General features: G+C 46.2%; 1 protein-coding gene across 1 annotated transcript; it reads left to right on the forward strand.

Moving 5' to 3' along the window:
• The first annotated feature begins 1825 nt into the window (after positions 1–1825).
• LOC123401195 (probable monogalactosyldiacylglycerol synthase 3, chloroplastic) lies at positions 1826–6588 on the forward strand. Its single transcript, XM_045094928.1, has 8 exons — positions 1826–2480; positions 2638–2810; positions 3871–4032; positions 4145–4286; positions 4730–4954; positions 5065–5127; positions 5228–5302; positions 5824–6588. The coding sequence occupies exons 1-8, from the start codon at positions 2103–2105 to the stop codon at positions 6124–6126; spliced, it is 1521 nt and encodes a 506-aa protein (XP_044950863.1). The 5' UTR covers positions 1826–2102; the 3' UTR covers positions 6127–6588.
• The last annotated feature ends 19669 nt before the right edge of the window (positions 6589–26257 follow it).

Consider the following 26257-nt stretch of genomic DNA (forward strand, 5'->3'; position numbering starts at 1 on the left):
ATTGTCGTCGTTTTATGTACACGGCGTCCAAACAAATTTTCACTTCGTTTCCCCTAGTGTTCGGCGAGTCATGACATTAATCTTTTTCTCTTCTCATCTAAACCAGTGGTTCGAGCATTATCAGCGCTATATAGTCCGGTACTTGGTACCTTTTGCCTCAAAGAAGGAGAAGAAGACACTTATTTATTTACTTTTTGAGAAGAAGACACTTAGTAGTAGGTCAAAAATAAGAAGAAATTCCTTAGGCTAAATAAATCACAAGGTTTGGTAAGACAAGTTTACGGTCCACTGAACTCTTTCCCACATCCACACGGTATTTCACCCGATCGCCTTGCTCTTTGCTTCGCCTTTAGGAGACATGGGTTCTCATCACGTATGCCATGTGGTATTAGACATCGTTGCTCGACAATTATGATGTCGCCTTGTCATGCCCTTTAATGTGATAACGACCATCATATCCATGCATGGAAAACTTTTGTTATCAGACAAGATGAAGTGTATGGCTGAATCCGTCCATTTGAAGACAAAACCTACAAAATTGGTTGGAAGGAGAGGGATAAAGAAATGACACAATAGGCGTGGCAAATTAAGAAAAAGACAATGCATGCCATATGTGGCATGTCAACCTCAATTCTCCCTTTGGCAGCATCTACTACTTCACAACTTAATCTGAAAGCCATATTTCGACCCAGGGGCTTTTGGGATGCTTCTAATAATCAACAAATGGCAAGTGCTCTTCCTTGTTTAGATCATATTTCAATCGAAACTTTCCGCGTTGATCCTTTTTTTTTTTTATTTCGTCTTGTTTTTACTCCTATATAGGGAGTTCCTCTACGTTTTGCTTGACGTAAAAGCAATAGAGGAATTGTTTCTGTCTTTTGTTGAATCTTTTTCATGACCCGATAGAGAATTTGATAAGCCAATGACTTTTTTTTCAGTTTCATAATATGGTTAACCACCATGTTAACTAATCGATTACGAAAAAGTTAAATCAGATTTTGCAGTTCTTTTTTTCTGCAGTACCTCGACGTGACATGAGCGTGAAAGAGGTTCAAGAGTCCGTTTCCTTTTGATGCATCTTTTACTCGGGGCTAGTGAAGTCTATCCAACCAAACCAAACCAAACATCAATATCGTTTATCATGCCGCAAGTTTCGATCTAGGACACAACTATGTTTATGCCACCAAAAAACACGAGCACCCGAAATAATCTCGCAAGACAAGGAACAACAAACCATGTCTCCTCACTTTTTGTTTTACCTACGGGATGTCCAAACGCATTTACTTCCTCTGTTTCGGTGTATAAGTCATCTTACGAAAACCAAATGCATTAATTTTCATCTCGTCTTTTGTTTTTTGATACGAATAAAGGAATCAACCAATTAGAGATGTGGGGCGTGTATGTTTTTAATGACTTGAGACTAACTAGCACGACATGCAGTGATCAGTTCATTGCATGCAATGGTATCAATTAGGAAAATCACATTAATTTTATTGTTTTTCTCTTCGCCTTGGTCAATGGTGCACAACCTAAGATGACTTATACACCCGTGGTTCGATCTTCATTAGCGCCATAGTCGGATATACTCGGTGGCTTTGGTCTAAGAGAAGAGGAAAACCTATATATTAGGTCAAATAAAACAGGAATACCGTAGGTCAAATATAAAGAAACCACCGGGTTTGGTAAGACATGTATAGGGTCCACTAAACTCTTGGAGCAACGAGGGTGGTCTCGTGCAAGATGGACCCTTTTCCCCCAAAACCCCTCGGACTCTTCCAGCCGTGACACCAACCAACGTCGACAATCCCCAATCCCCAAATCATCAGAATCAGAAGCCACCAAAAGAGCGAGCGAGCGAGCGAGGGCACACGCACAAAACACGCGACAACCACCACCACCGCCGTTCCCGTCCCCGTCCCCGTCCCGTCCCGTCCCCAACCTCCAAAATTCCAGTTGTCTCTCCCGGCCGCGGCCGCGCCAGCTCCCCCTCTCCTCCGCCCCTCCGCCATTCCCTCCTGCCCCCTCGCCAATTTTAAACGCGGCCGCACCCCTTCCTGCGCCTGCACCCTCGGCGGCGATCCGGGGCCAGGCGGGCGGGCGCGATGGAGGCGTCGACGGCGTCGCCGCGGGTGCGGTCGATCCGGGAGACGGTGCTGGAGAGCGTGGCGGCGTACCACCACCAGCAGCGGATGCGCCGCAGGTTCCGCAAGAGCCTCTCCTACGCGGGGGAGCTCTCCTCCGCGGGCCGCGCCTCCTCCTCCTCCTCCTCCCCGTCCGCCTCCCTCGCCTCGCTCGCCGGGCCCGAGGACGACGACGAGCCCTTCTGGGAGGAGGAGGAGGGCACCGTCGAGCTCGTCCAGCTCGGCGCCAACCGCGCCAAGAACGTCCTCATCCTCATGAGCGACACCGGCGGCGGCCACCGCGCCTCCGCCGAGGCCATCAAGGACGCCTTCCGCATCGAGTTCGGCGACGACTACCGGGTAACAACCCAACCGAATTATTCCCCTCCCTCTCCTGTCCGCGAATAATAATAAAATCGTCATCGGAATCTCCAATAAAATTTGTCCGTCGATCCAAGCGCCCGCGCCCGCGCCCCGCACTGATGGGCTCCGGTTTCGATTTCGATTTGGGGCTCAGGTCTTCGTCAAGGACCTCTGCAAGGACCACGCCGGCTGGCCGCTCAACAACATGGAGAGCTCCTACAAGTTCATGGTGAAGCACGTGCAGCTCTGGAAGGTGGCCTTCCACGGCACATCGCCCCGATGGGTCCACAACTTCTACCTCGCCGCCCTCGCCTCCTTCTACGCTAAGTACGTACGGATCGCTTCCCTTCTCTCCCACTCACGCCTCACCGATTTCATTTTTACTTACGCTTCCTGCAACGTTTTTCTTGCTTGACCTCATCACACACATCGTTCGTCGGGGTCATCATAAAACAAACAAACAAACAAACAAATAAACAATTCGATGTGATTTCTGTTTTCACATTCACGCCAGAGCCAGACTGTTTTTTTCCTGTTATTGGTTGATGATGCGTTAGATTGCAAATTGCTGACCTAGTCCCAAATTTTATAGTGGATCGGCACTTTTGTCAGCATTTTGATTGAACTAGTATATACACTGTATATATTATAATCCCAGATCTTACCGGAGATATGGCGCCCATAATTTTATACAAGGACCACTGCTGTCTTGACTAGAGATGCTAAAATATCTCTGCTGGATTCCTTGTCATGTAATGCATGTAATTTTGCTGTTGAAATCAAGTTTCCTGAATAAACTTGTGCCGAGGTCAGATATCGAGCCATGTGGACCGGCTCAGGCTGCGCACATAGGTTTGCCAGGTTGTATAGCAGGACAGTGACGGGAAAGCATATCCGAGAAATTCAGTTTGTACCATGGGCATCAAATTGCCACTCTGTGTTGGTGTCACCCTGTAGGTGTGGTATTCTAGGAGGTCACAAAAACTGATTGCATTGCATCGCTGCCATCCCTTGAGGATCATTTAGTGAGTGAGTTAACAGCATATGTGCTTTCACAGTTATCAAGTCGGCCCTAGTATAACATTGCTTCCAAACCATGACCCACATATTATAAACCACATTGTTAGTGCGCATATGCAAGCTTTTATTTCTTGGATTACTATTTTTTTCATACCCCGAACCACTAACATTGCCTATCGATTTGCCGTTTAAAGTCAATTAACTTGTACTCCTATTTTTTGCTCTATTTCGATGTCCTATTAATGCTTGTGTCATTTAGACTTCAACCTACAATCCAAGTTCAATGATCCTAGCAGTAGACTTTGCCTCTGCATCAAGTCTACATGTAGTTTTATTTTCCTGAATAATTTCTTGTTTATGGTTGTAGGAAGGTTGAGGCTGGATTGAAGAAGTACAAGCCAGATATAATAATTAGTGTTCACCCCCTCATGCAACACATTCCTCTATGGGTACTCAAATGGCAAGGTCTGCAGAACAGAGTAGTCTTCGCTACTGTCATCACTGACCTCAACACTTGCCACCCTACATGGTATGTTCCCCTCTCAATAAGGGGACCTGGAAACTGTTTTTGTTTCAGAAAAAATAACTGCTTTTGACACACTCCAAACATAGACTTAAAATCTGGCAGTGCAAATATACAGGTTCCATGCTGACGTGAATAGGTGTTACTGCCCATCAGAGGAAGTAGCCAAGAGGGCAGAACTGGATGACCTGAAAACTTCTCAGATCCGTGTGTTCGGTCTTCCCATTCGACCATCGTTCTGCCGTGCTGTTCTAGTTAAGGTATATACCCCTTTTTAAAGTTAAGACTGTTGTCACTTCTTGATATGCCAGACTGGTACCAAATTTTGTATGGGAGTTTTCAAAGTATCTTGTCTATTCATTAACTGCCAAGCATTGTGTACATTGATTCTCCAGAATGTAAAGCATTCTGGTCTGTAGCCCTATGATTCTACTATGCTTTCCACAAACAAACAAATGTATGCCTGTATAGTGATGTGTCTTCGCGCAAATGCTTATTAGTCGCTTTTGAACAAACATGATAGTTCGCTTGCGGTATTTTTTTTATCCCTTGTCTATTCATTACTGCCAAGTACATTCTGGGCTGTAGCCCTATGATTGTACTAATTTCTCCAGAAACAGTCAAATGTATGGCTGTACAGTGATACGTCTTGATGCAAATGCTCGCTTACAGCTAACACATTTGTAAACCAATTACTCACCAGGATGATTTGCGGAAGGAACTTGAATTGGATCCTGAGCTACCGGCAGTGTTGCTGATGGGAGGTGGAGAGGGCATGGGTCCTGTAAAGAAGACTGCAAAAGCCCTTGGAGATGTATTGTTTGACAAAGAGCTTGGAAAGCCGATTGGGCAGCTTGTTGTCATTTGTGGTCGGAACAAAACACTGAGCTCTTCATTGCAGGCTCTTGAATGGAAAATGCCAATAAAGGTATAGACAAAATGCTACACGTTCAGTTCTTTTAAAATTTCAACTTGTTTCTTGTTTAGCCCACACAAAGTGAATAATTCGTTAACTGCTTTTCTTTTGTTAAATAAAAGATTAGGGGATTCGAGACCCAAATGGAAAAGTGGATGGGGGCTTGTGATTGCATTATAACAAAGGTATATACATTACTGACCCTTCTCTATTGCTAGTGTGCTGCTTCCTCTGAAGGTATTGTGGTACTCATAATTTCGTTTTCATGTTATTTTGGTTCAATAGGCTGGACCAGGCACCATTGCTGAAGCCTTGATTAGGGGTCTTCCTATCATCCTTAATGACTTCATACCTGGACAGGTTTGTATCCACTCACTTTCCACCTTATAAATTGTTAACAGCAAGCATTCAAGGTGTATGTATTTGCAATGATGCAGTGAACATAAACACCTGACAGCTAAGAGCTCAAAAAATTCTTCTTAATATGTAGTCCTTGAACCTTAACAAGATACGAGTACATTTTTTCGAGTCAATATTGGTATAAGTTGGTCCTTGGTGCAGTGCCATGCTTGTTTACGGTTATTGTCTTGGGACTTCTTCCCATGTGTCATCTTTACAGATCTGAAGAAAGGACAATTCTTATTAACTTTATTCTGATGAATAGATAATTGTTTTATACAGTAATAACTGTGCATGGTTATGGCTATTTTTTTTATTTACTGGTTGAGGCTTGTACAGTATAATAAACAAAGTGGTTGTGCGTTGTTTATCTTTATGTGCATCTTACATCTTGCAAGAGTTGCACGCTTCTATTCTGCTTACCAGGCAGTCTACATCAAACAATATATCAGCTAAGACAGTCTTGTTTTCTTGCGTCTCAGGAAGTCGGCAACGTCCCTTATGTCGTGGACAACGGCGCAGGCGTGTTCTCCAAGAGCCCCAAGGAAACCGCCGAACTTGTCGCCCACTGGTTCGGTCCAGGCTCAGAGGACCGCAAGAGAATGTCGGAGAACGCGTTGAAATTGGCCCAGCCGGAAGCCGTGTTCGACATCGTCAGGGACATCCACGAGCTCTCCCAGGAGCAAGGGGTGAAGGCGCAGATCTCCAGCTCCCTGACATCGTCTTTCTTCATACCATCCCCTGAAGCCAGCAGCCATTGCCCCAGCCCCATCCCGCTGGTGTGAAGCCTTGGAAGATGTGTACATAGCTAGAGAGAACCGCAACACCTCTTTGCACCTTTCATATCCATGCAAAGAAAAGAAAAGAAAGAAAGATCTGGCAAGTGATTTGGCCCGGTTTGTTTCATCTCTTGTCGCGGGGATTTCAATGTTGTCTGTTCATGGGGGATTCCACTGTTGCGGAAGATTTTATGGGCTTGTTTTGACTGAAAAGCGCTCTTGTGCAATATTGTGTTGCTGTAAAGTTTGTGAGAAAAAATATCATTCGTTGAACATCATTCTTTTACGGTTCCCTACTTGCACATTGGGGGGTAACCGGTGGTTGGCTTGTCAGCTACACTCAATTTTGTGGATTGGATTTTTTTGTCATGTAAATTATGCTAGTTGCCACTGGGCCACTGTAAGAAGTGTACATTATGATAGACGTGATGGTGAAAGTGTGAGTGGAAATTGTTTGATTTTGTTGAAGATAATGGGTGATGCACATACATGTTGCCTTGTTTGGTAGTTCTCAGTCGTTGAAGGGCTGGTAGCATCTTTTGGTGTCCTACCATTCCAGATTTGTTTGACTGCTTGCCATGCACTCCTATCTTCCGCACTGAAGGCCGTAACAATGCATATAGCTGCAGCAATTCTTGCTGTTGCCATTTTGTCTAAACAAACTGATGGAGCATGGAGCTAACGGATGTTGGATCTTGTTGTCGTAGAAGGTTTCAGAAACTATATGGTTAATGGGGCCTCCTACGCATCCATCAGTGGATGTTTACTAAACATCCATCACTTGGAGGGCCGTCCGATCTACACGTAGCCGTCGGATCTGCTCCGGTCAGGCACCCATAATTCCTAAAACGATGGCTGAGTTGCAGAAACTTTCGCTTTGTTGCAAGAAATAAACTTTGGATCCGTTAATTCCTGAAACAACGGTCGAGTTTCAGAAACAATTTGCTTGTTGCAGGATTTTTTTTTCTTCGTCTTTCTGCAACATAGGTATTTTTGCGGGAGAATTTTTTACAACAAAGGTCATGTTTCAGGAATTTTTACAACAAAGGTCAAGTTGCGGAAATTTTTTACAACGTTCACGGGCGGCATGGGCGGCTGACGACGGCCGGATGGTCAGAACATAAATCTATAGTAGACCACTGCAACATCGTATATGTTTCAGAAACATAATCTTTGTTGCAGAACCGTATAGTCACTTGGACGCGTGTCTTACGGGGGAGGTGGCTGATGCGGCCATTATAATCCGCTGGCTGATGGTTAGCTTTTCCCATGGTTAATAGCAAAAGCACAAGGCTGTATCATCTTGTTTTTTTTTCTTAAATGATAACGCCCACATGTGCGGCGTTTCAAGCTGAAACTTTATCTGATGCCACTGGCGCTATTGTTCGGGATGGAAGAGGGAATTTTGTTTTGGCTGCAACATGGTTTGTTCCTCATGCGGCCAGTGTTGATTCTTCGGAGATTACAACAATTCAGAAAGGACTATATCTAGTAGAGACGATCGATTGCATCAAAGAGTCCGATAGTAGCTTTGTGGTCGAAGCGGTGCAACAACCAGATACATACATATGTTGGCTCAGATGTTGCAATGGTGCTCGAGTGCAAACAATTGGCAATGGACTTCTTAAATGTGTCTTACACACAGTGCCCACGTGAAGCTAATGAAGTGGCTCGTCAAGAACTCATTTAGTGAAAAATCCTCTTTGTTTTGGATAATCCCTGATTTTATTACTCATTTACTTGTAAACGATATGTCCATTATATAAGGAATAAATATGTTGTTTCCAAAAATAATAAAATAACATAGCCCAAACACATGCGACGACGTTCGATTCATTTGCACGAATATTGTTGTAGTTACCATCTAGGTTGAGAGCCACGTAAACACCCAGTGTTGCGTGGATGAACCGCTCTTCGTTCACATGGACGCCATGCAGTCCATTAGCGCACGGCTGCTCTTGTCGTTGCTGAACCGTTTCTCGTTCACATGGATATCATCCAGTCCATTAGTGCATGGCTGTTTGTGTCGTCGTGTGGGTGGACCGCTCCTCGTCCACACGGACAACATCCAGTCCATTAGTGCACGAATGTTCGTGTCGTCGTGTGGGTGAACCGCTCCTTGCCCACACGGACATCATCCAGTCCACTAGCACGCGGTTGCTCGCGTCGCTGTGTGGGCGAACCGTTCTTCACCCATACGACGCTTGCATGGTGATAGATAGCAACTATAGTTGTGCATATGTGACAACTAGTTAATCACACATATCAACTATGGTTGACGATACATGACAACTATGATTTGAACACACGTGAGAACTAGTTAATCACATATGACAACTATAATTTGATTAGATGTGGCAAGTATAGGTAACTAGACATGACAACTATGTTTCATCCAAATGATAAGTGTCACACGTGTGGCACGAAGTAACACTGTCCTGACGTTTTCACAACTAAAATTGCCATCCGAGAAAAAAACACGGAACACCAAAAAAACGAAACTCGACGTGCAAACGGGAAGTTGTCATGCTTTACAACTAAAGTTGCTATCGAAAAATGTTAGGACGAAATAGATTTGTGCCACACGTGCGGGGTGAGGACGAATAGTTGTCGTTGGGTCGACGTGCGGGCCATCGTAACTTCACCCGAACGTGCGGACAGTTTTAATATTCGCTCACACGGGGTCATGTTGACTGGCTTTTGGGTATGACCGGATGAGCCGTGTGGTTGGGTGTTCTTTATGCCAGAGTGAATATCCCAAATTCTTTTCTGTTCTTCGAAAGTTTTTGTATCATCTTGTTACTGAGAGTTCGGCGTCGAATCTTACTGCTAAACATTCAGTGGATTCTGATGTGGGCGCTGCACTGCCTTTTTTTTGGCTGCAGCAAGTGCGACAAGGGGCCGAGCAAGATGATGGAAAAGGGCAGGGTCGCCACCACTCGACACCGGACCCGGGCTCCCTTTTCTTCTTCAAGGTATCTGTCGCAGCCTTTCCGCTGCCGCACCACCACCTACCACTCTACCAATCGAGCTTCAGATACCTTGTAGTTGTAGTATGTGTTGAGAAAATAAGAGCTTCAGTTATCTTCTCCCTTTCACCCCGGTGCGGCTGCGGTGCAGAGCGCCGACATCTGCATCCCGTTCAGCGATGTGGCTACGGCACGTGAACGGCGTGGAGTCCCGGCTCTTCTCGTGGCCCCACGACCTGCGTGCCAGGTTGACAGTAAGGGCCCATCCCATCCGTTCCAATGTGTCGACGTGGCCCTGGAAACCGCCGGATCGACCTCGCCACGTGGTGGTGGTAGCCAATACGTATCTCGTTCAACAAGATGTTGTACTAATCGCACGTCGTGCTCGCAGGCTCCATCGGCCGACCATTCTCGCCTCGCCTGGAGGTGCCAATCACATGCCGCCTCTATCTCTCGCTGTCACCGCGTCCACGTTTTTTCATCCGATTGCTAGTAGTACTCTTTTCCATCCCTACACATCTTTTTTACACGCTACCGCTACAAATAATGGTATTACTACTAGTACAATCTTGGACTCCCTTGTACGTTCACACGCTGTCTACTCTCAGCTCCTACCTATCCACAGTACTGCTCTACTACACAACTGGAGTTCTAGACTTCTAGTACTAGTAGTGGTAGCTATGCTATTCACAGAAAAGATTAAGGGAAATGTGACAGAAAGAGAGGCGAAAAACAAATGCCACACCAACCAGCCGGTCAACCGGCCTACGTGCGCGACAGGCAGGTGGGGCCCGGGTGTCAGACGATGCTGGCTCGCGTTCGCGTCGTGCGAGCTGCTACGGGGGCTACGGCGTGGCGCCCCAGAGCACCTCGGCGAGCACGGCGGCCTCCTCGGCGGGCGACACGGCCGCCTCGCGCACGCGCCGGAGGATCTCCAGCTTCGCGGCGCGCTTCTCCCGCGGCCGCAGCCCCTGCCCCGCCTCCACCTGCACCGCGAACCGCGCCACCGCCTCCTCCTCCTCCGTTGTGTCCGCGGCGGTGCGCTGGAGGCAGAGCAGGCGCTTCACGAGGCCCTCGGCGAGGAGCGCGTCGAGCACCTCGCGCCGGCCGTAGTAGGCCACGCGGAGGACGAGCTCGAGCGCGGGCGCGCGCCGGAGCGGGTCGGCGGCGCAGAGCAGGGCCAGCAGCCGCGGGAGCTCCCCGCGCGCGTGCAGCTCGTCCACCAGCGGCGTCCGGATCTCCGCCACCAGCCCGTTGAGCGCGCGCAGGGGCGCCGGCGAGGGGTGGGCGGACGCGGCGGACACCAGCGCGCCGATGGCGGGGCCCATCAGCACCGGCCCCACGAACACGTCCCGGTTGAACCGCACCAGCGCCAGCGCCGCCGCCGCGCACCCGTCGCCCACCTCGCCCGGGTCGCCGAGCCGGGCCTCGACGGCGCCGAACACGCCGTGCCGCAGCACGGCCTCCTGCAGCCGCGCGTCGAACCGCCCCGCCCCCGCCCCCGCGCCCAGCAGCCGCGCCTCCAGCTCCGCCAGCAGCGCGCGCGCCCGGGCGTCGTCCCCGCCCCTCAGCGCGGCCACGAGGCGCGCGGCGAGCTCGCGGTCCGCCCACGCCTGGATCTCCGCCGCGACGCCGCCTGCCGCGCGCGCGATCCCCCGCCTCGCCTTGCACCGCCGGCACCGGGCCCGCAACACTCCCACAACCCCGCCGCCGCACCCCACCTCCTCGTAAGCGCACCAGGCGAGGGCCCTGACGGCGGCGAGAAGGCGGCAGAGCGGGTGCAGCTCGGGGTCGCCGGCGAGCAGGTCGTCCGCGGCGGCCTCGAGCGCGAGCAGCGCCCGCAGCGCCGGCCCGTCGTGCCCATCCTCCACGGTCCGCGCGGCGGCGCGCAGCGCCCGCAGCACCTTGAGGAAGCCGTCGTCCCGCTCCCCCTCCTCCATCGGGGAGGAGTGGAGGAGAGGCGCGCAGCGGCCTCGTTTTATCCCGTCCTCCCTCCCTCCGCGGTAAAATCCCGAGCGCACGGCTGATTGACCGGCAGGTCGATGGATGAAGATGATGGCGCTTTTTACCGGGAGAGGTGGAGCCGCAGCCGATCCAACCACCCGTCGGTCGCCGGTGGCCGTGCCGCGCGTGATGCGTACGTACGACTCTTACGTAGGAGTTGGCTTGGCTGGAGAAGACGACGAGAGGCCCATGCAAGAATCCACGGCGATCAAACCAGAGGATGCTCCGTGCCCGAGTTACCAGCGCATCATCTGAAGTCTTGATTGATTGGATTGCTGTCGAATCGGATCGCAGTGCGTGATGAGTTGCCTGCCGCAGGTTGTACGTACGTACGTACGTACAAGATGATGAATCCGTGTGGGACTCCAGGCCGCAGGCATCAAGTCGTCAACTATCTGCAGTAGACGGTAGTACGTAGGACGATATAGCCGTGGCTGGCTGGATCTACTACGGCGACTACGAGCACAGCTTACTGGTTCCGGTGGTGGTATATCCGGATCATTGGCGCTTGGCAGGGAGGAAAAGGGAATATGTGCGAGGTTTGTTCGGTTTTTGAGGTCGTCGCGGCAAACTGCTGCGGGAGAGGGACTTCCTGGCCGCGATTTTTAAATGTTTTCCTGATTCTCGCTGACGAACGGCATTACAGCGGGGGGGAGCTTGTTTAGTCCACGAGTCCGGTCCGGTAATCTGGTCTCGTGCGTCTTGTGCTCGTACCTGTCGCTGTCGAGGACACGTTCGCGCCATACATCCTCAGAACTAGTACTAGTTTTAATCGGATTCCCGCGCACGAGTATGATGTCGCGCTGCCTGCCCCTTATTTTTTGAACCGCATATATTATACTCTCTCCGTTCTTAAATATTTGTTTCTTTAAAGATTACTATGAACTATATACAAAGCAAAATGAATGAATCTACTTCCTCTGTAAATTAATGTAAGAGCGTTCAGATTACTAAAGTTGTGTTTTAAATGTTCTTATATTAATTTACGGAGGGAGTACATTGTAAGTTATGTCTATATACATCCGTATGTGGTTCATAGTGAAATCTTTAAAAAGACAAATACTTAAGAACGAAGGGAGTATTGATCAATAAACCTGAGTACAATTGCACACATTCATGCAAAAAACTAACGAATAGACCAAGACATGACCGATGTCCAAGAAACTTTGCAGAAAGAACTCCATACAAAAAATATATTATATATAGTTCTAATGCAGACCCGGCAAACACCCTTATCCAAAATCACCATCAACCACCAGCATCGCCGAGACACACACCGATGTAAAAGGCAGAGCATCAACAAACCAAAATCCAGGCCAGCGTCATAGCCTTATAGGCGTTGTGAGCCAAATAATAGACTTGCAGAATAGGTGCTCGACCGAGGATATTCCCCACGCCAACCTGGATCCAAATCTGACGCATTCCGCGGTCATTGTCACGAAAGAACTTTAAATCTGCAGCTGTCGAGCCACCAACCCTATACCAGCATCAATTTCTCCCACTTGTCAGCACCGCCATGGGAGACGACAACCGCCTGACACAAGAAACATAAGGCCTACCGATCCAAGGGAATGGCAAGCAGACGCGACCATCGACTCAGCGGCATTGCCGAAAAAGACATCGCCGTGGTGAGGAAGAGGCCGAGGCCACATTATTCGACGCAACACCAATCTCACTAAATTGACACTACTAAACGGAGACATGGCCCTAAATCGGTAGAAAAGTAAGAAGAGGAACACGAGCCCACCCCTTGCCACCAACCGCCAGAGCAGCTGACAAAGAGGGATGGAGATTAGCACCTCATCGGCGTTCAAAGAAAGGCCAGGACATTACGATGTCGGCCTCACCGACTTCCTTGAAGATAAGTGTGCCCAACATTACAACCTTACAAGCACTTTCACAAATGGATTCCGTTATCTCTTTATTAATTTCAAGTATTATTTACTCTCTATGATAAACATTTTTAGCATGAGCCTAGAAGAATTTTTCACTGCATGCAAACTCCTAATTTGGGGTTCACTAGAGAACCCTACAAAAAGTGATTATAATATGTTTCTTGAGAGCCTCTGTGTTGAAGAAAATAGAGGAGTAACGCAGGCTAGAATTAAAAGCATTAATTTGTCCTCTATTCGCTACTTTGCACTATTTAACGGAAAATGCGTAGTAGGGAAACAAGATTGCAGTGCGTTATGTGCCCCTAACTTGAGCCTTATTCACACTGCTGTGGCTGGTGAGCGACACTATAACCTTGGTGCAATTGTTGATCGAAGGTTGCATTCCAACTCTAGCAACCACGATTTATATGGAGGAATTTATGCCTCCCGTGTAGCTGCATAATTAGTAGTGACACCCCAATTTAATGACCTTGTTTTGCCTAATAGATATTTAGGCTTTAAAGCTATGCGTTATCATGAATGTATTCTAAACCGTGCTAGAGGTTACGAGTATAACTTGATTTTTGAGAACTATACACCTATGCTTGTCACTTTGAATGCACCTGTCCTATTTAACTATCACGCTCGACAGAGATAATACGTTTTTTAGTACGAAGTGCAGGAGTACAATGCTGCAGTGGAGGCTACTCGTTTGGCAGAGGAGGAGGCCGGGAATGCCCCCACGAGCTATCATCTCAATCAAAAGCCTAAGCTCTACCCCATTACTCGTTGCTGGTTTCTCCTAGATAGATCCTTGTAAGGCGTATGATTTTTTTTAAATTACTACGTTCCCCAACATCGGTATCATCTAAACAGTGCATGCATGCATGGCATCACTTGTTTGTCTGTCCTGAAAGGTTACTAAGAGCAAGCCAATTATTGATGGTTACAAACAACAACGCTCGTAGGTCAAATTCCTGATGTTTGTGCTCATCCCACACACATACACTTTTGATATCCTATAGTTGTAAAAGTTCTTCAACTAACGACCTCAGGTACACATCAATGTCGTTGTCGGGTTGCTTCGGGGCTTGGATGAGCACTGGCATCATAATAAACTTCCGCTTCATGCACAACCAAGGAGGACAGTTATAGATAAATAGAGTCACGGGCCAGGTGTTATGATTGTTGCTCTCCTCCCCAAAAGGATTAATTCCATCTGCAGTTAAACCAAACCAACAGTTCCTTGGGTCATCTGCAAAGTCCGACCACTCTCTCTCGATTTTCCTCCACTGCGACCCATCTGCACGTACTCTCAACTTCGCGTCTTTCTTACGCTCGTCTTTGTGCCATCACATCAACTTGGCATACTCTTTATTTCGGAACAAACGTTTCAACCGTGGTATTATAGGAGCATACCACATTGATACATCTCCAACGTATCTATAACTTTTTATGGTTCCATGCTATTATCTTGTCAAATTTTGGATGTTTTGTATGCATTTTATATCTTTTTTTGGGACTAACTTATTAACTCAGTGCCAAGTGGCAGTTCCTGTTTTTCCCATGTTTTTGACCTTTTTCAGAGGAGAATATCAAACGGAGTCCAAACGGAATAAAACCTCTGATTTTTTTTTCTGGAACAGAAGATACGAGGGAGCTTGAGAACCAAGGCAAAGGCTCCCGGGGGAGACCACAAGCCCCCTAGCCGCGGCCGGGGGGGGGGGGGGGGGCGCCTAGCAGGCTTGTGGCCCCCCGTGGCTCCTTTGTCCTACTTCTTCCGCCTATAAATCCCCGAAAAATCTAAAACCACGAGAGAGAATCACGAAAATACTTTTCCGCCGCCGCAAGCTTCTGCCTCCGCAAGATCCCATCTGGGACACGTTCTGGTGTCCTACCGAAGGGGGGATTCGGACATGGAGGGCTTCTTCATCAACACCATTGCCTCTCCGATGATGCGTGAGTAGTTCACCACAGACCTTCGGGTCCATAGCTAGTAGCTAGATGGCTTCTTCTCTCTCTTGGATCTTCAATACAAAGTTTTTCATGATCTTCATGGATATCTATCCGATGTAATCCTCTTTTGCGGTGTGTTTGTCGAGATCCGATGAATTGTGGATTTATGATCAGATTATCTATGAATCTTATTTGAGTTTCTTCTGATCTCTTATATGCATGATTTCATATCCTTGTAATTCTCTTCGAGTTGTGGGTTTCGTTTGGCCAACTTGATCTACAGTTCTTGCAATGGGAGAAGTGCTTGGTTTTGGGTTCATACCGTGCGGTGTCCTCACCCAGTGACAGAAGGGGTAGCGAGGCACGCATCGTGTTGTTGCCATCAAGGGTAAAAAGATGGGGTTTATATCTATTGCATGAATTTATCCCTCTACATCATGTCATCTTGCTTAAGGCGTTACTCTGTTCGTTATGAACTCAATACACTAGATGCATGCTGGATAGCGGTCGATGTGTGGAGTAATAGTAGTAGATGCAGAAAGTATCGATCTACTTGTCTCGGACGTGATGCCTACATGTATGATCATTGCCTTAGATATCGTCATGACTTTGCGCGGTTCTATCATTTGCTCGACAGTAATTCGTTCACCCACCGAAATATTTGCTATCATGAGAGAAGCCTCTAGTGAACACTATGGCCCCCGGGTCTACTTCACATCATATTTTCAGCCTTACACTTTTATTTTGTTGCACTTTTCGCCTTCAGATCTCACCTTGCAATCAATCGTGAAGGGATTGACAACCCCTTTGTAGCGTTGGGTGCAAGTTTGCTGTTTTTGCGCAGGTACTTTGGAGACTTGCCTTGATACTCCTACTAGATTGATACCTTGGTTCTCAAACTAAGGAAAATACTTACTGGTACTGTGCTGCATCACCCTTTCCTCTTCAAGAGAAAAACCAACGCAAGCTCAAGAGGTAGCAAGAAGAATTTCTGGCACCGTTGCCGGGGAGCATCAAGTCAAGAATAGTCTTCCTCCGACGTGTCAATTTCTAGCACCGGGGACTACTCTAAGTGAAGCTTATCCAAGTAACTGTCGCAAACTCATCTCTTGCATTTATTTTTTTGCCTCTCGTTTTTCTCTCCCCCACTTCTGAAAAATAAAAATTTAAAAAAATATTTGCCTTTTTCGCTTGCTTTCCTTTGCTTGTGTGCTATGTGCCTTCAATATGCTTGCATCTTCGCTTGCTGAAAATCTAGTGATATGGATCCTCACCCACTTGCTAATCTCTGTAAGAGATCCAATTATGTTGAATCATTTGCTAGTGAGTTGAGTGCACTAGACTTTCTCTATGGAGTTTTGCTTGAGATGTGTGAATCTGAAAATCGTGATGAAGAAATTTATGAAGTGATTCACGAGGGCTCCTTGAATGAAAAGCATGATTGCAATGATTTCATTATAAATTCTATTAATGACAATCATGCTAAAAATATGCAAAACCCTAAGCTTGGGGATGCTAGTTTTGCTTTGTTCACTACTTGTTGCAATGATCGTGATTGGGGTGATAATTTTTCTTATGATCTTGAAAATTTGTTTAACCCTCATGATGATTGTGATGTTCGCAATAATATTGAAAGTGGGTTTGGAGAAGTCATGACTTTAGTTGATGATAATCCCACTATTTTTGAAGAGCGTCAACTTTGCATGCATGTGGATCATGAAAAGAATATCCTTTGTGATAGCTATATTGTTGAATTTGATTATGATCCCACATGTAATTGTTATGAGAGAGGAAAATATTGTGATAGAAACTTTCATGTTACTAAATCACCTCTCGTTATGTTGAGATTGCTATTTTCTCTTTCTTCTTCCTTGCATATGATAACTATTGGTTGTCTTGACATTTTTTTTCATATAAAATGCCTATGCATAGGAAGTATGTTAGACTTAGATGTGATTTTCACATGCTTTATGATGCTCTCGTTGTGCTTCAATTCTTGTCTTTTGTGCGGGCATCATTGAATTATCAATGCCTAGCTAAGGGCGTTAAACAATAGCGCTTGTTGGGAGGCAACCCAATGAATTTATCTTTGCTTTTTTGATTTCTGTTTTGTTGCGTCCACACCTTCATAATTCTGTTATGATTGTGTTTTTTGTGTTTCTCTTTGTGTTTGAGCCAAGTAAAACCTTGATGACTAGTTTTGGTGATGGTTGTTTGATCGTGCTGAAAAAGATAGAAACTTTTCGCTCACGAAATTATTTTTAATTCTTATCTAGAAAGAGCTTTTGAGTTGATTCTTTTTGCTGCTGGTTGATATTCCAATTGCCAAAATTTTCATAATTTTTCAGAATTTTGGAGATACCAGAAGTATACGAAGTATACAGACTGGTCTGTTTTTGACAGATTCTGTTTTTGTTGTGTTGATTGCTTATTTTGATGAAACTATGGATAGTATCGGGGGGTACTAGCCATGGAAAAGTGAGAATACATTAATATAACACAAATATAAATATAAATCAAGTTTGCTACAGTACCTAAAGAGTTGATAGTTTGTTTTCTTGTGCTAATGATATCACGAGTTTCTGTTTAAGTTTTGTGTTGTGAAGTTTTTAAGTTTTGGGTGATGTTCTCATGGACGATGAGATAAAGAGTGGAAATAGCTCAAGCTTGGGGATGCCCAAGGCATCCCAAGCCAAATTCAAGGACACCAAAAAGCCTAAGCTTGGGGATGCCCCGGGAAGGCATCCCCTCTTTCCTCTTCAATCCATCGGTAACGTTACGTGGAGCTATATATTTATTCACCACATGATATGTGTTTTGCTTGGAGCGTCGTGTATTATAGGAGTCTTTTCTTTTTGTTGTGTCACAATCATCCTTGCTGCACACCTTTTGAGAGAGACATGCACTCACCGTGAATTTGCTAGAATACTCATTGAGATTCGCTTATATCTTTTGAGTTAGGCAATTTAGCTCACATGTGCTTCACTTATATCTTTTGAGCTAGATAACTTTGCTCTAAGTGCTTCACTTAGATCTTTTTAGAGCACGGCGGTGTCATATTTTGGAGAAATAAGAACTCTCGATCTTCACTTATATCTTTTTGAGAGTGCTCTCTCTGAGTAACTTGGTAGTTGGCTTGTGATACGAAAGTAGTCCTAAAGATGATAGGCATCCAAAGAGGATATAATAAAACTTCCATATTCATGTGCATTGGTTAGTAAAGAGAAGTCTGATTCCTCTCAATTAGTTTTGAGACATGGATATGGTAATATTAGAGTTATGTTAGTAGGGTGTTGTGAATCTAGAAATATACTTGTGTTGAAGTTAGTGATTCCCGTAACATGCACGTATGGTGAACCGCTATGTTAGGAAGCTGGACATAATTGATTTATTGATTGTCATCCTTTGTGTTGCGGTCGGGATCGCGCAATGGTTAACACCTACCAACCCTTCCCCTAGGAGTATGCGTTTAGCACTTTGTTTTGATTACTAATAAAACCTTTCGCAACAAGTATATGAGTTCTTCATGACTAAAGTGAGTCCAGGGTATAGATGCACTTTTACCTTCCACCATTGCTAGCTTCTCTAGTGCCGCGCAACTTTTGCCGGTGCAAAAACTGTTGGAATTATGCCCTAGAGGGTCTACATCAACCGCGTTCACTAACGCTTCTGCTGTACGGTCTACAAGGGTACGTAGATCACTCATCCCCTCTCGTAAATGGACATCACTATGATAGGTCTTCGTGCGCGTAGGAAATTTTTTGTTTCCCATGCGACGTTCCCCAACAGTGGCATCATGAGCTAGGTTCATGCGTAGATATCTTCTCGAGTAGAACACAAAAGTTTTTGTGGGCGGTGATGTGCGTTTTGCTGCCCTCCTTAGTCTTTTCTTGATTCCGCGGTATTGTTAGATTGAAGCGGCTTGGACCGACATTACTCGTACGCTTACGAGAGACTGGTTTCATCGCTACGAGTAACCCCGTTGCTCAAAGATGACTCGCAAGTGTCGGTTTCTCCAACTTTAGTTGAATCGGATTTGACCAAGGAGGTCCTTGGATGAGGTTAAATAGAAACTCATATATCTCCGTTGTGGTGTTTGCGTAAGTAAGATGCGATCCTACTAGATACCCGTGGTCACCACGTAAAACATGCAACAACAAAATTAGAGGACGTCTAACTTGTTTTTGCAGGGTATGCTTGTGATGTGATATGGCCAACGATGTGATGTGATATATTGGATGTATGAGATGATCATGTTGTAATAGATAATATCGACTTGCACGTCGATGGTACGGCAACCGGCAGGAGCCATAGGGTTGTATTTATACTAACGTTTGTGCTTGCAGATGCGTTTACTATTTTGCTAGGATGTAGCTTTAGTAGTAATAGCATGAGTAGCACGACAACCCCGATGGCGACACGTTGATGGAGATCATGGTGCGGCGCCGGTGACAAGAAGATCGTGCCGGTGCTTTGGTGATGGAGATCAAGGAGCACGTGATGATGGCCATATCATGTCACTAATGAATTCCATGTGATGTTAATCCTTTTATGCACCTTATTTTGCTTAGAACGACGGTAGCATTATGAGGTGATATCTCACTAAAATTTCAAGACGAAATTGTGTTCTCCCCGACTGTGCACCGTTGCTACAGTTCGTCGTTTCGAGACACCACGTGATGATCGGGTGTGATAGACTCAACGTTCACATACAACGGGTGCAAAACAGTTGCGCACGTGGAACACTCGGGTTAAGCTTGACGAGCCTAGCATGTGCAGACATGGCCTCGGAACACCTGAGACCGAAAGGTCGATCATGAATCATATAGATGATATGATTAGCATAGGGATGCTTACCACTGAAACTATGCTCAACTCACGTGATGATCGGACTTGAGCTAGTGTAAGTGGATCATGAACCACTCAAATGACTAGAGAGATGTACTTTTTGAGTGGGAGTTTAGCGAATAATTTGATTAAGTTAAACTCTAATTATCTTGAACATAGTCTAAGTCCACTTTGAATATATTTGTGTTGTAGATCATGGCTCACGCGACAGTCACCCTGAACTTTAATACGTTCCTAGAGAAAGCTAAGTTGAAAGATGATGGAAGCAACTTTGTAGACTGGGCTCGTAATCTTAAGCTAATATTACAAGCTGGTAAGAAGGATTATGTCCTTAATGTTGCGCTAGGAGATGAACCACCCGCTACGGCTGATCAGGATGTTAAGAACGCTTGGTTAGCACGTAAGGAGGACTACTCAGTAGTTCAATGTGCAGTCTTGTATGGCTTAGAACCGGGACTTCAACGTCGCTTTGAGCGTCATGGAGCATTTGAGATGTTCCAGGAGTTGAAGTTTATCTTTCAGAAGAACGCCCGGATCAAGAGGTATGACACCTCCGATAAATTCTATGCTTGCAAGATGGAGGAGAACTCGTCTGTCAGTGAACATGTGCTCAAAATGTCTGGGTACTCAAACCGTCTAGCTGAGCTGGGGATTGAACTCCCGCAAGAGGCTATCACTGACAGAATCCTTCAATCACTGCCGCCAAGCTATAAAGGCTTTGTGTTGAACTAGAACATGCAAGGGATGAACAAGTCTCCCGGCGAGTTGTTTGCGATGCTGAAAGTCGCAGAGTCTGAACTCCGTAAAGAGCATCAAGTGTTGATGGTGAATAAGACCACTAGTTTCAAGAGAAACGGCAAAGGCAAGAAGGGTAATTCAAAGAAGAGCGGCAAGCCTGTTGCCAATCCGACGAAGAAACCCAAAGCTGGACCTAAGCCTGAAACGGAGTGTTACCTTTGCAAGGGTATGGGTCACTGGAAGCGCAATTGCCCCAAGTATCTGGCAGATAAGAAGGCGGTCAAAGAAAAATCAGGTATATTTGATATACAAGTTATTGATGTGTACTTAACCGGCTCTCTTAGTAGTGCCTGGGTATTCGATACCGGTTCTGTTGCTCATATTTGCAACTCGAAACAGGAACTGCGGAATAGACGAAGGCTGGCGAAAGATGAAGTGACGATGCACGTAGGAAATGGTTCCAAGGTTGATGCAATCGCCGTCGGCACAGTTTCACTTCAGTTACCATCAGGATTAGTGATGAACTTAAATCATTGTTATTTAGTGCCTGCGTTGAGCATGAACAATAAATCTGGATCTTGTTTATTGCGAGACGGTTACTCTTTTAAGTTAGAGAATAATGGTTGTTCTATTTCTATGAGTAACATCTTTTATGGTCATGCACCCAATGTGAGAGGATTGTTCATATTGAATCTTGATAGCGATACACACATACATAACATTGAGACCAAAAGAGTTAGAGTTAACAATGATAGCGCCATATTTTTGTGGCACTGCCGCTTAGGTCATATTGGTGTAAAGCGCATGAAGAAACTCCATGCTGATGGACTTTTGGAGTCACTTGACTTTGATTCACTTGACACGTGCGAACCATGCCTCATGGGCAAGATGACTAAGACTCCGTTCTCCGGAACAATGAAGCGTGCAAGTGACTTGTTGGAAATCATACATACCGATGTGTGTGGTCCGATGAGCGTGGAGGCACGCGGCGGATATCGTTATTTTCTCACCTTCACTAACGATTTGAGTAGATATGGTTATGTCTACTTGATGAAGCACAAGTCTGAAACATTTGAAAAGTTCAAGCAATTTCAGAGTGAAGTTGAAAATCATCGTAACAAGAAGATCAAGTTCCTACGGTCTGATCGTGGGGGTGAATATCCGAGTTTCGATTTTGGTGCTCACTTAAGACAATGTGGAATTGTTTCACAGTTAACACCGCCTGGAACACCACAGCGTAATGGTGTGTCCGAACGTCGTAATCGTACTTTATTAGAGATGGTGCGATCTATGATGTCTCTTACCGATTTGCCGTTATCGTTTTGGGGTTATGCATTAGAAACAACTGCATTCACTTTAAATAGGGCACCATCAAAATCCGTTGAGACGACACCATATGAACTATGGTATGGCAAAAGGCCAAAGTTGTCGTTTCTTAAAGTTTGGGGATGTGATGCTTATGTCAAAAAGCTTCAGCCTGAAAAGCTGGAACCCGAAGCGGAAAGGTGCGTCTTCATAGGTTACCCAAAAGAGACAGTTGGGTACACCTTCTATCTCAAATCCGAGGGCAAAGTGTTTGTTGCTAAAAATGGAGCTTTTCTCGAGAAGGAGTTTCTCTCGAGAGAATTGAGTGGGAGGAAGATAGAACTTGACGAGGTTGTCGAACCTCTCATCCCTCTGGATGGTGGCGCAGGGCAGGCGGAAACCTGTGTCGTTGCGACGCCGGCTGAGGAGGAAGTTAATGATGGTGATCATGAAACTCCGGTTCAAGTTTCTGTCGAACCACGCAGGTCGACGATACCACGTGATGCTCCAGAGTGGTACGGTAATCCCGTCTTATAAATCATGTTGTTGGACAACAATGAACCTGCAAATTATGAAGAAGCAATGGTGGGCCCAGATTCCAACAAATGGCTAGAAGCCATGAAGTCCGAGATAGGATCCATGTATGAGAACAAAGTGTGGACTTTGGAGGTACTGCGTGAGGGCCGCAAGGCTATTCAGAACAAATGGATCTTTAAGAGGAAGACGGACGCTGACGACAATGTGACCATTTATAAAGCTCGACTTGTGGCAAAGGGTTTTTCACAAGTTCAAGGACTTGCCTACGACGAGACATTCTCACCCGTAGCGATGCTTAAGTCCGTCAGAATCATGTTAGCAATAGCTGCAATTTTTCGATTATGAAATCTGGCAGATGGATGTCAAAACGGCGTTCCTTAACGGTTTCCTTAAGGAAGAATTGTATATGATGCAACCCGAAGGTTTTGTCGATCCTAAGAATGCTAACAAGGTGTGCAAGCTCCAGCGATCCATTTATGGACTGGTGCAAGCATCTCGGAGTTGGAACAAACGCTTTGATGAGGTGATCAAAGCATTTGGGTTTATACAAGTGGTTGGAGAATCTTGTATTTACAAGAAAGTGAGTGGGAGCTCTGTGGCGTTTCTAATATTATATGTGGATGACATATTGCTGATTGGAAACAACGTGGAGTTTTTGGAGAGCATAAAGGATTATTTGAATAAAAGTTTCTCTATGAAGGACCTAGGAGAAGCTGCTTACATTCTAGGCATTAAGATCTATAGGGATAGATCAAAACGCCTGATAGGACTTTCACAAAGCACATACCTTGATAAAGTTTTGAAGAGGTTCAAAATGGAACAGTCCAAGAAAGGGTTCTTGCCAGTTTTACAAGGTACGAGATTGAGTAAAACTCAGTGCCCAGCAACGGATGAAGATAGAGAGCATATGCGCTCCGTCCCCTATGCTTCAGCCATAGGTTCTATCATGTATGCAATGCTGTGCACTAGACCGGACGTTAGCCTGGCCATAAGTATGGCAGGTAGGTTCCAGAGTAATCCAGGAGTGGATCACTGGACAGCGGTCAAGAATATCCTGAAGTACCTGAAAAGGACTAAGGAGATGTTTCTCGTGTATGGAGGTGACGAAGAGCTCGCCATAAAAGGTTACGTCGATGCAAGCTTTGACACAGATCCGGACGACTCTAAGTCGCAAACCGGATACGTATTTATTCTTAATGGGGGTGCTGTAAGCTGGTGCAGTTCCAAGCAAAGGGTCGTAGCAGATTCTACATGTGAAGCGGAGTACATGGCTGCCTCGGAGGCGGCTAAGGAGGGTGTCTGGATGAAGCAGTTCATGACGGATCTTGGAGTGGTGCCAAGCGCACTGAATCCAATAACCCTGTTCTGTGACAACACGGGTGCCATTGCCTTAGCAAAGGAACCACGGTTTCACAAGAAGTCCAGACACATCAAACGACGCTTCAACCTCATCCGCGACTACGTCGAAGGGGAGGACGTGAATATATGCAAAGTGCACAGGGATCTGAATGTAGCAGACCCGCTGACTAAACCTCTTCCACGGGCTAAGCATGATCAACATCAGAACTGTATGGGTGTTAGATTTATTACAATGTAATTCGCATGATGATGTGAGGACTAGATTATTGAATCTAGTGCAAGTGGGAGACTGTTGGAATTATGCCCTAGAGGCAATAATAAATATAGTTATTATTATAATTCCTGTATCAAGATAATCGTTTATTATCCATGCCATAATTGTATTGAATGAAGACTCATTTACATGTGTGGATACATAGACAAAACACTGTCCCTAGCAAGCCTCTAGTTGGCTAGCTAGTTGACCAAAGATAGTCAGTGTCTTCTGATTATGAACAAGGTGTTGTTGCTTGATAACTGGATCACGTCATTAGGAGAATCACGTGATGGACTAGACCCAAACTAATAGATGTAGCATGTTGATCGTGTCATTTTGTTGCTACTGTTTTCTGCGTGTCAAGTATTTGTTCCTTTGACCATGAGATCATATAACTCACTGACACCGGAGGAATACTTTGTTTGTATCAAACGTCGCAACGTAACTGGGTGACTATAAAGATGCTCTATAGGTATCTCCGAAGGTGTTAGTTGAGTTAGTATGGATCAAGACTGGGATTTGTCACTCCGTGTGACGGAGAGGTATCTCGGGGCCCACTCGGTAATACAACATCACACACAAGCCTTGCAAGCAATGTGACTTAGTGTAAGTTGCGGGATCTTGTATTACGGAACGAGTAAAGAGACTTGCCGGTAAACGAGATTGAAATAGGTATGCGGATACTAACGATCGAATCTCGGGTAAGTAACATACCGAAGGACAAAGGGAATGACATACGGGATTATATGAATCCTTGACACTGAGGTTCAAACGATAATTTCTTCGTAGAATATGTAGGATCCAATATGGGCATCCAGGTCCCGCTATTGGATATTGACCGAGGAGTCCCTCGGGTCATGTCTACATAGTTCTCGAACCCGCAGGGTCTGCACACTTAAGGTTCGACGTTGTTTTATGCGTATTTGAGTTATATGGTTGGTTACCGAATGTTGTTCGGAGTCCCGGATGAGATCACGGACGTCACGAGGGTTTCCGGAATGGTCCGGAAACGAAGATTGATATATAGGATGACCTCATTTGATTACCGGAAGGTTTTCGGAGTTACCGGGAATGTACCGGGAATGACGAATGGGTTCCGGGAGTTCACCGGGGGGGGGGGGGGGCAACCCACCCCGGGGAAGCCCATAGGCCTTGAGGGTGGTGCACCAGCCCTTAGTGGGCTGGTGGGACAGCCCAAAAAGAGGAGGTGGGAAGGGAAGGAAGGACTCCCACCCACCAAACCAAGTCCAACTCGGTTTGGGGGGGGGGGGAGACCTTCCCCCCTTGGCTCGGCCGACCCCCTTGGGGCTCCTTGAGCCCCAAGGCAAGGTCCCCTCTCTCCCACCTATATATACGGAGGTTTTAGGGCTGATTTGAGACGACTTTTCCACGGCAGCCCGACCACATACCTCCACGGTTTTTCCTCTAGATCGCGTTTCTGCGGAGCTCGGGCGGAGCCCTGCTGAGACAAGGTCATCACCAACCTCCGGAGCGCCGTCAGGCTGCCGGAGAACTCTTCTACCTCTCCGTCTCTCTTGCTGGATCAAGAAGGCCGAGATCATCGTCGAGCTGTACGTGTGCTGAACGCGGAGGTGTCGTCCGTTCGGTACTAGATCATGGGACTGATCGCGGGATTGTTCGCGGGGCGGATCGAGGGACGTGAGGACGTTCCACTACATCAACCGCGTTCACTAACGCTTCCGCTGTACGGTCTACAAGGGTACGTAGATCACTCATCCCCTCTCGTAGATGGACATCACTATGATAAGTCTTCGTGCGCGTAGGAAATTTTTTGTTTCCCATGCGACATTCCCCAACAAAAACCACCATACACCTTCCTCAAAACAGCCACCATACCTACCTATCATGGCCTTTTCATAGCCATTCCGAGATATATTGCCATGCAACTCCCACCGTTCCGTCTCATGACATGTGTCGTCACTTTCATATTGCCATTGCATGATCATAAGATAGCTAGCGAGATGTTTGCCTACGCTAAGTGATGACCCACAAGTATAGGGGATCTATCGTAGTCCTTTCGATAAGTAAGAGTGTCGAACCCAACGAGGAGTAGAAGGATCTGACAAGTGGATTTCAACAAGGTATTCTCTGCAAGCACTGAAATTATCGGTAACAGATAGTTGTGTGATAAGATGATTCGTAGCAAGTAGCAAGTAACAAGTAGCAATAGTAACAAAGGTGCAACAAAGTTGGCTAATCCCTCTTGTAGCAAGGGACAAGCCTGGACAAACTCTTATAGGAGGTAAAGCGCTCCCGAGGACACATGGGAA

The sequence above is a fragment of the Hordeum vulgare genome, chromosome 6H, assembly GCF_904849725.1.
Source record: "Hordeum vulgare subsp. vulgare chromosome 6H, MorexV3_pseudomolecules_assembly, whole genome shotgun sequence".
Lineage (NCBI taxonomy): Eukaryota > Viridiplantae > Streptophyta > Magnoliopsida > Poales > Poaceae > Hordeum > Hordeum vulgare.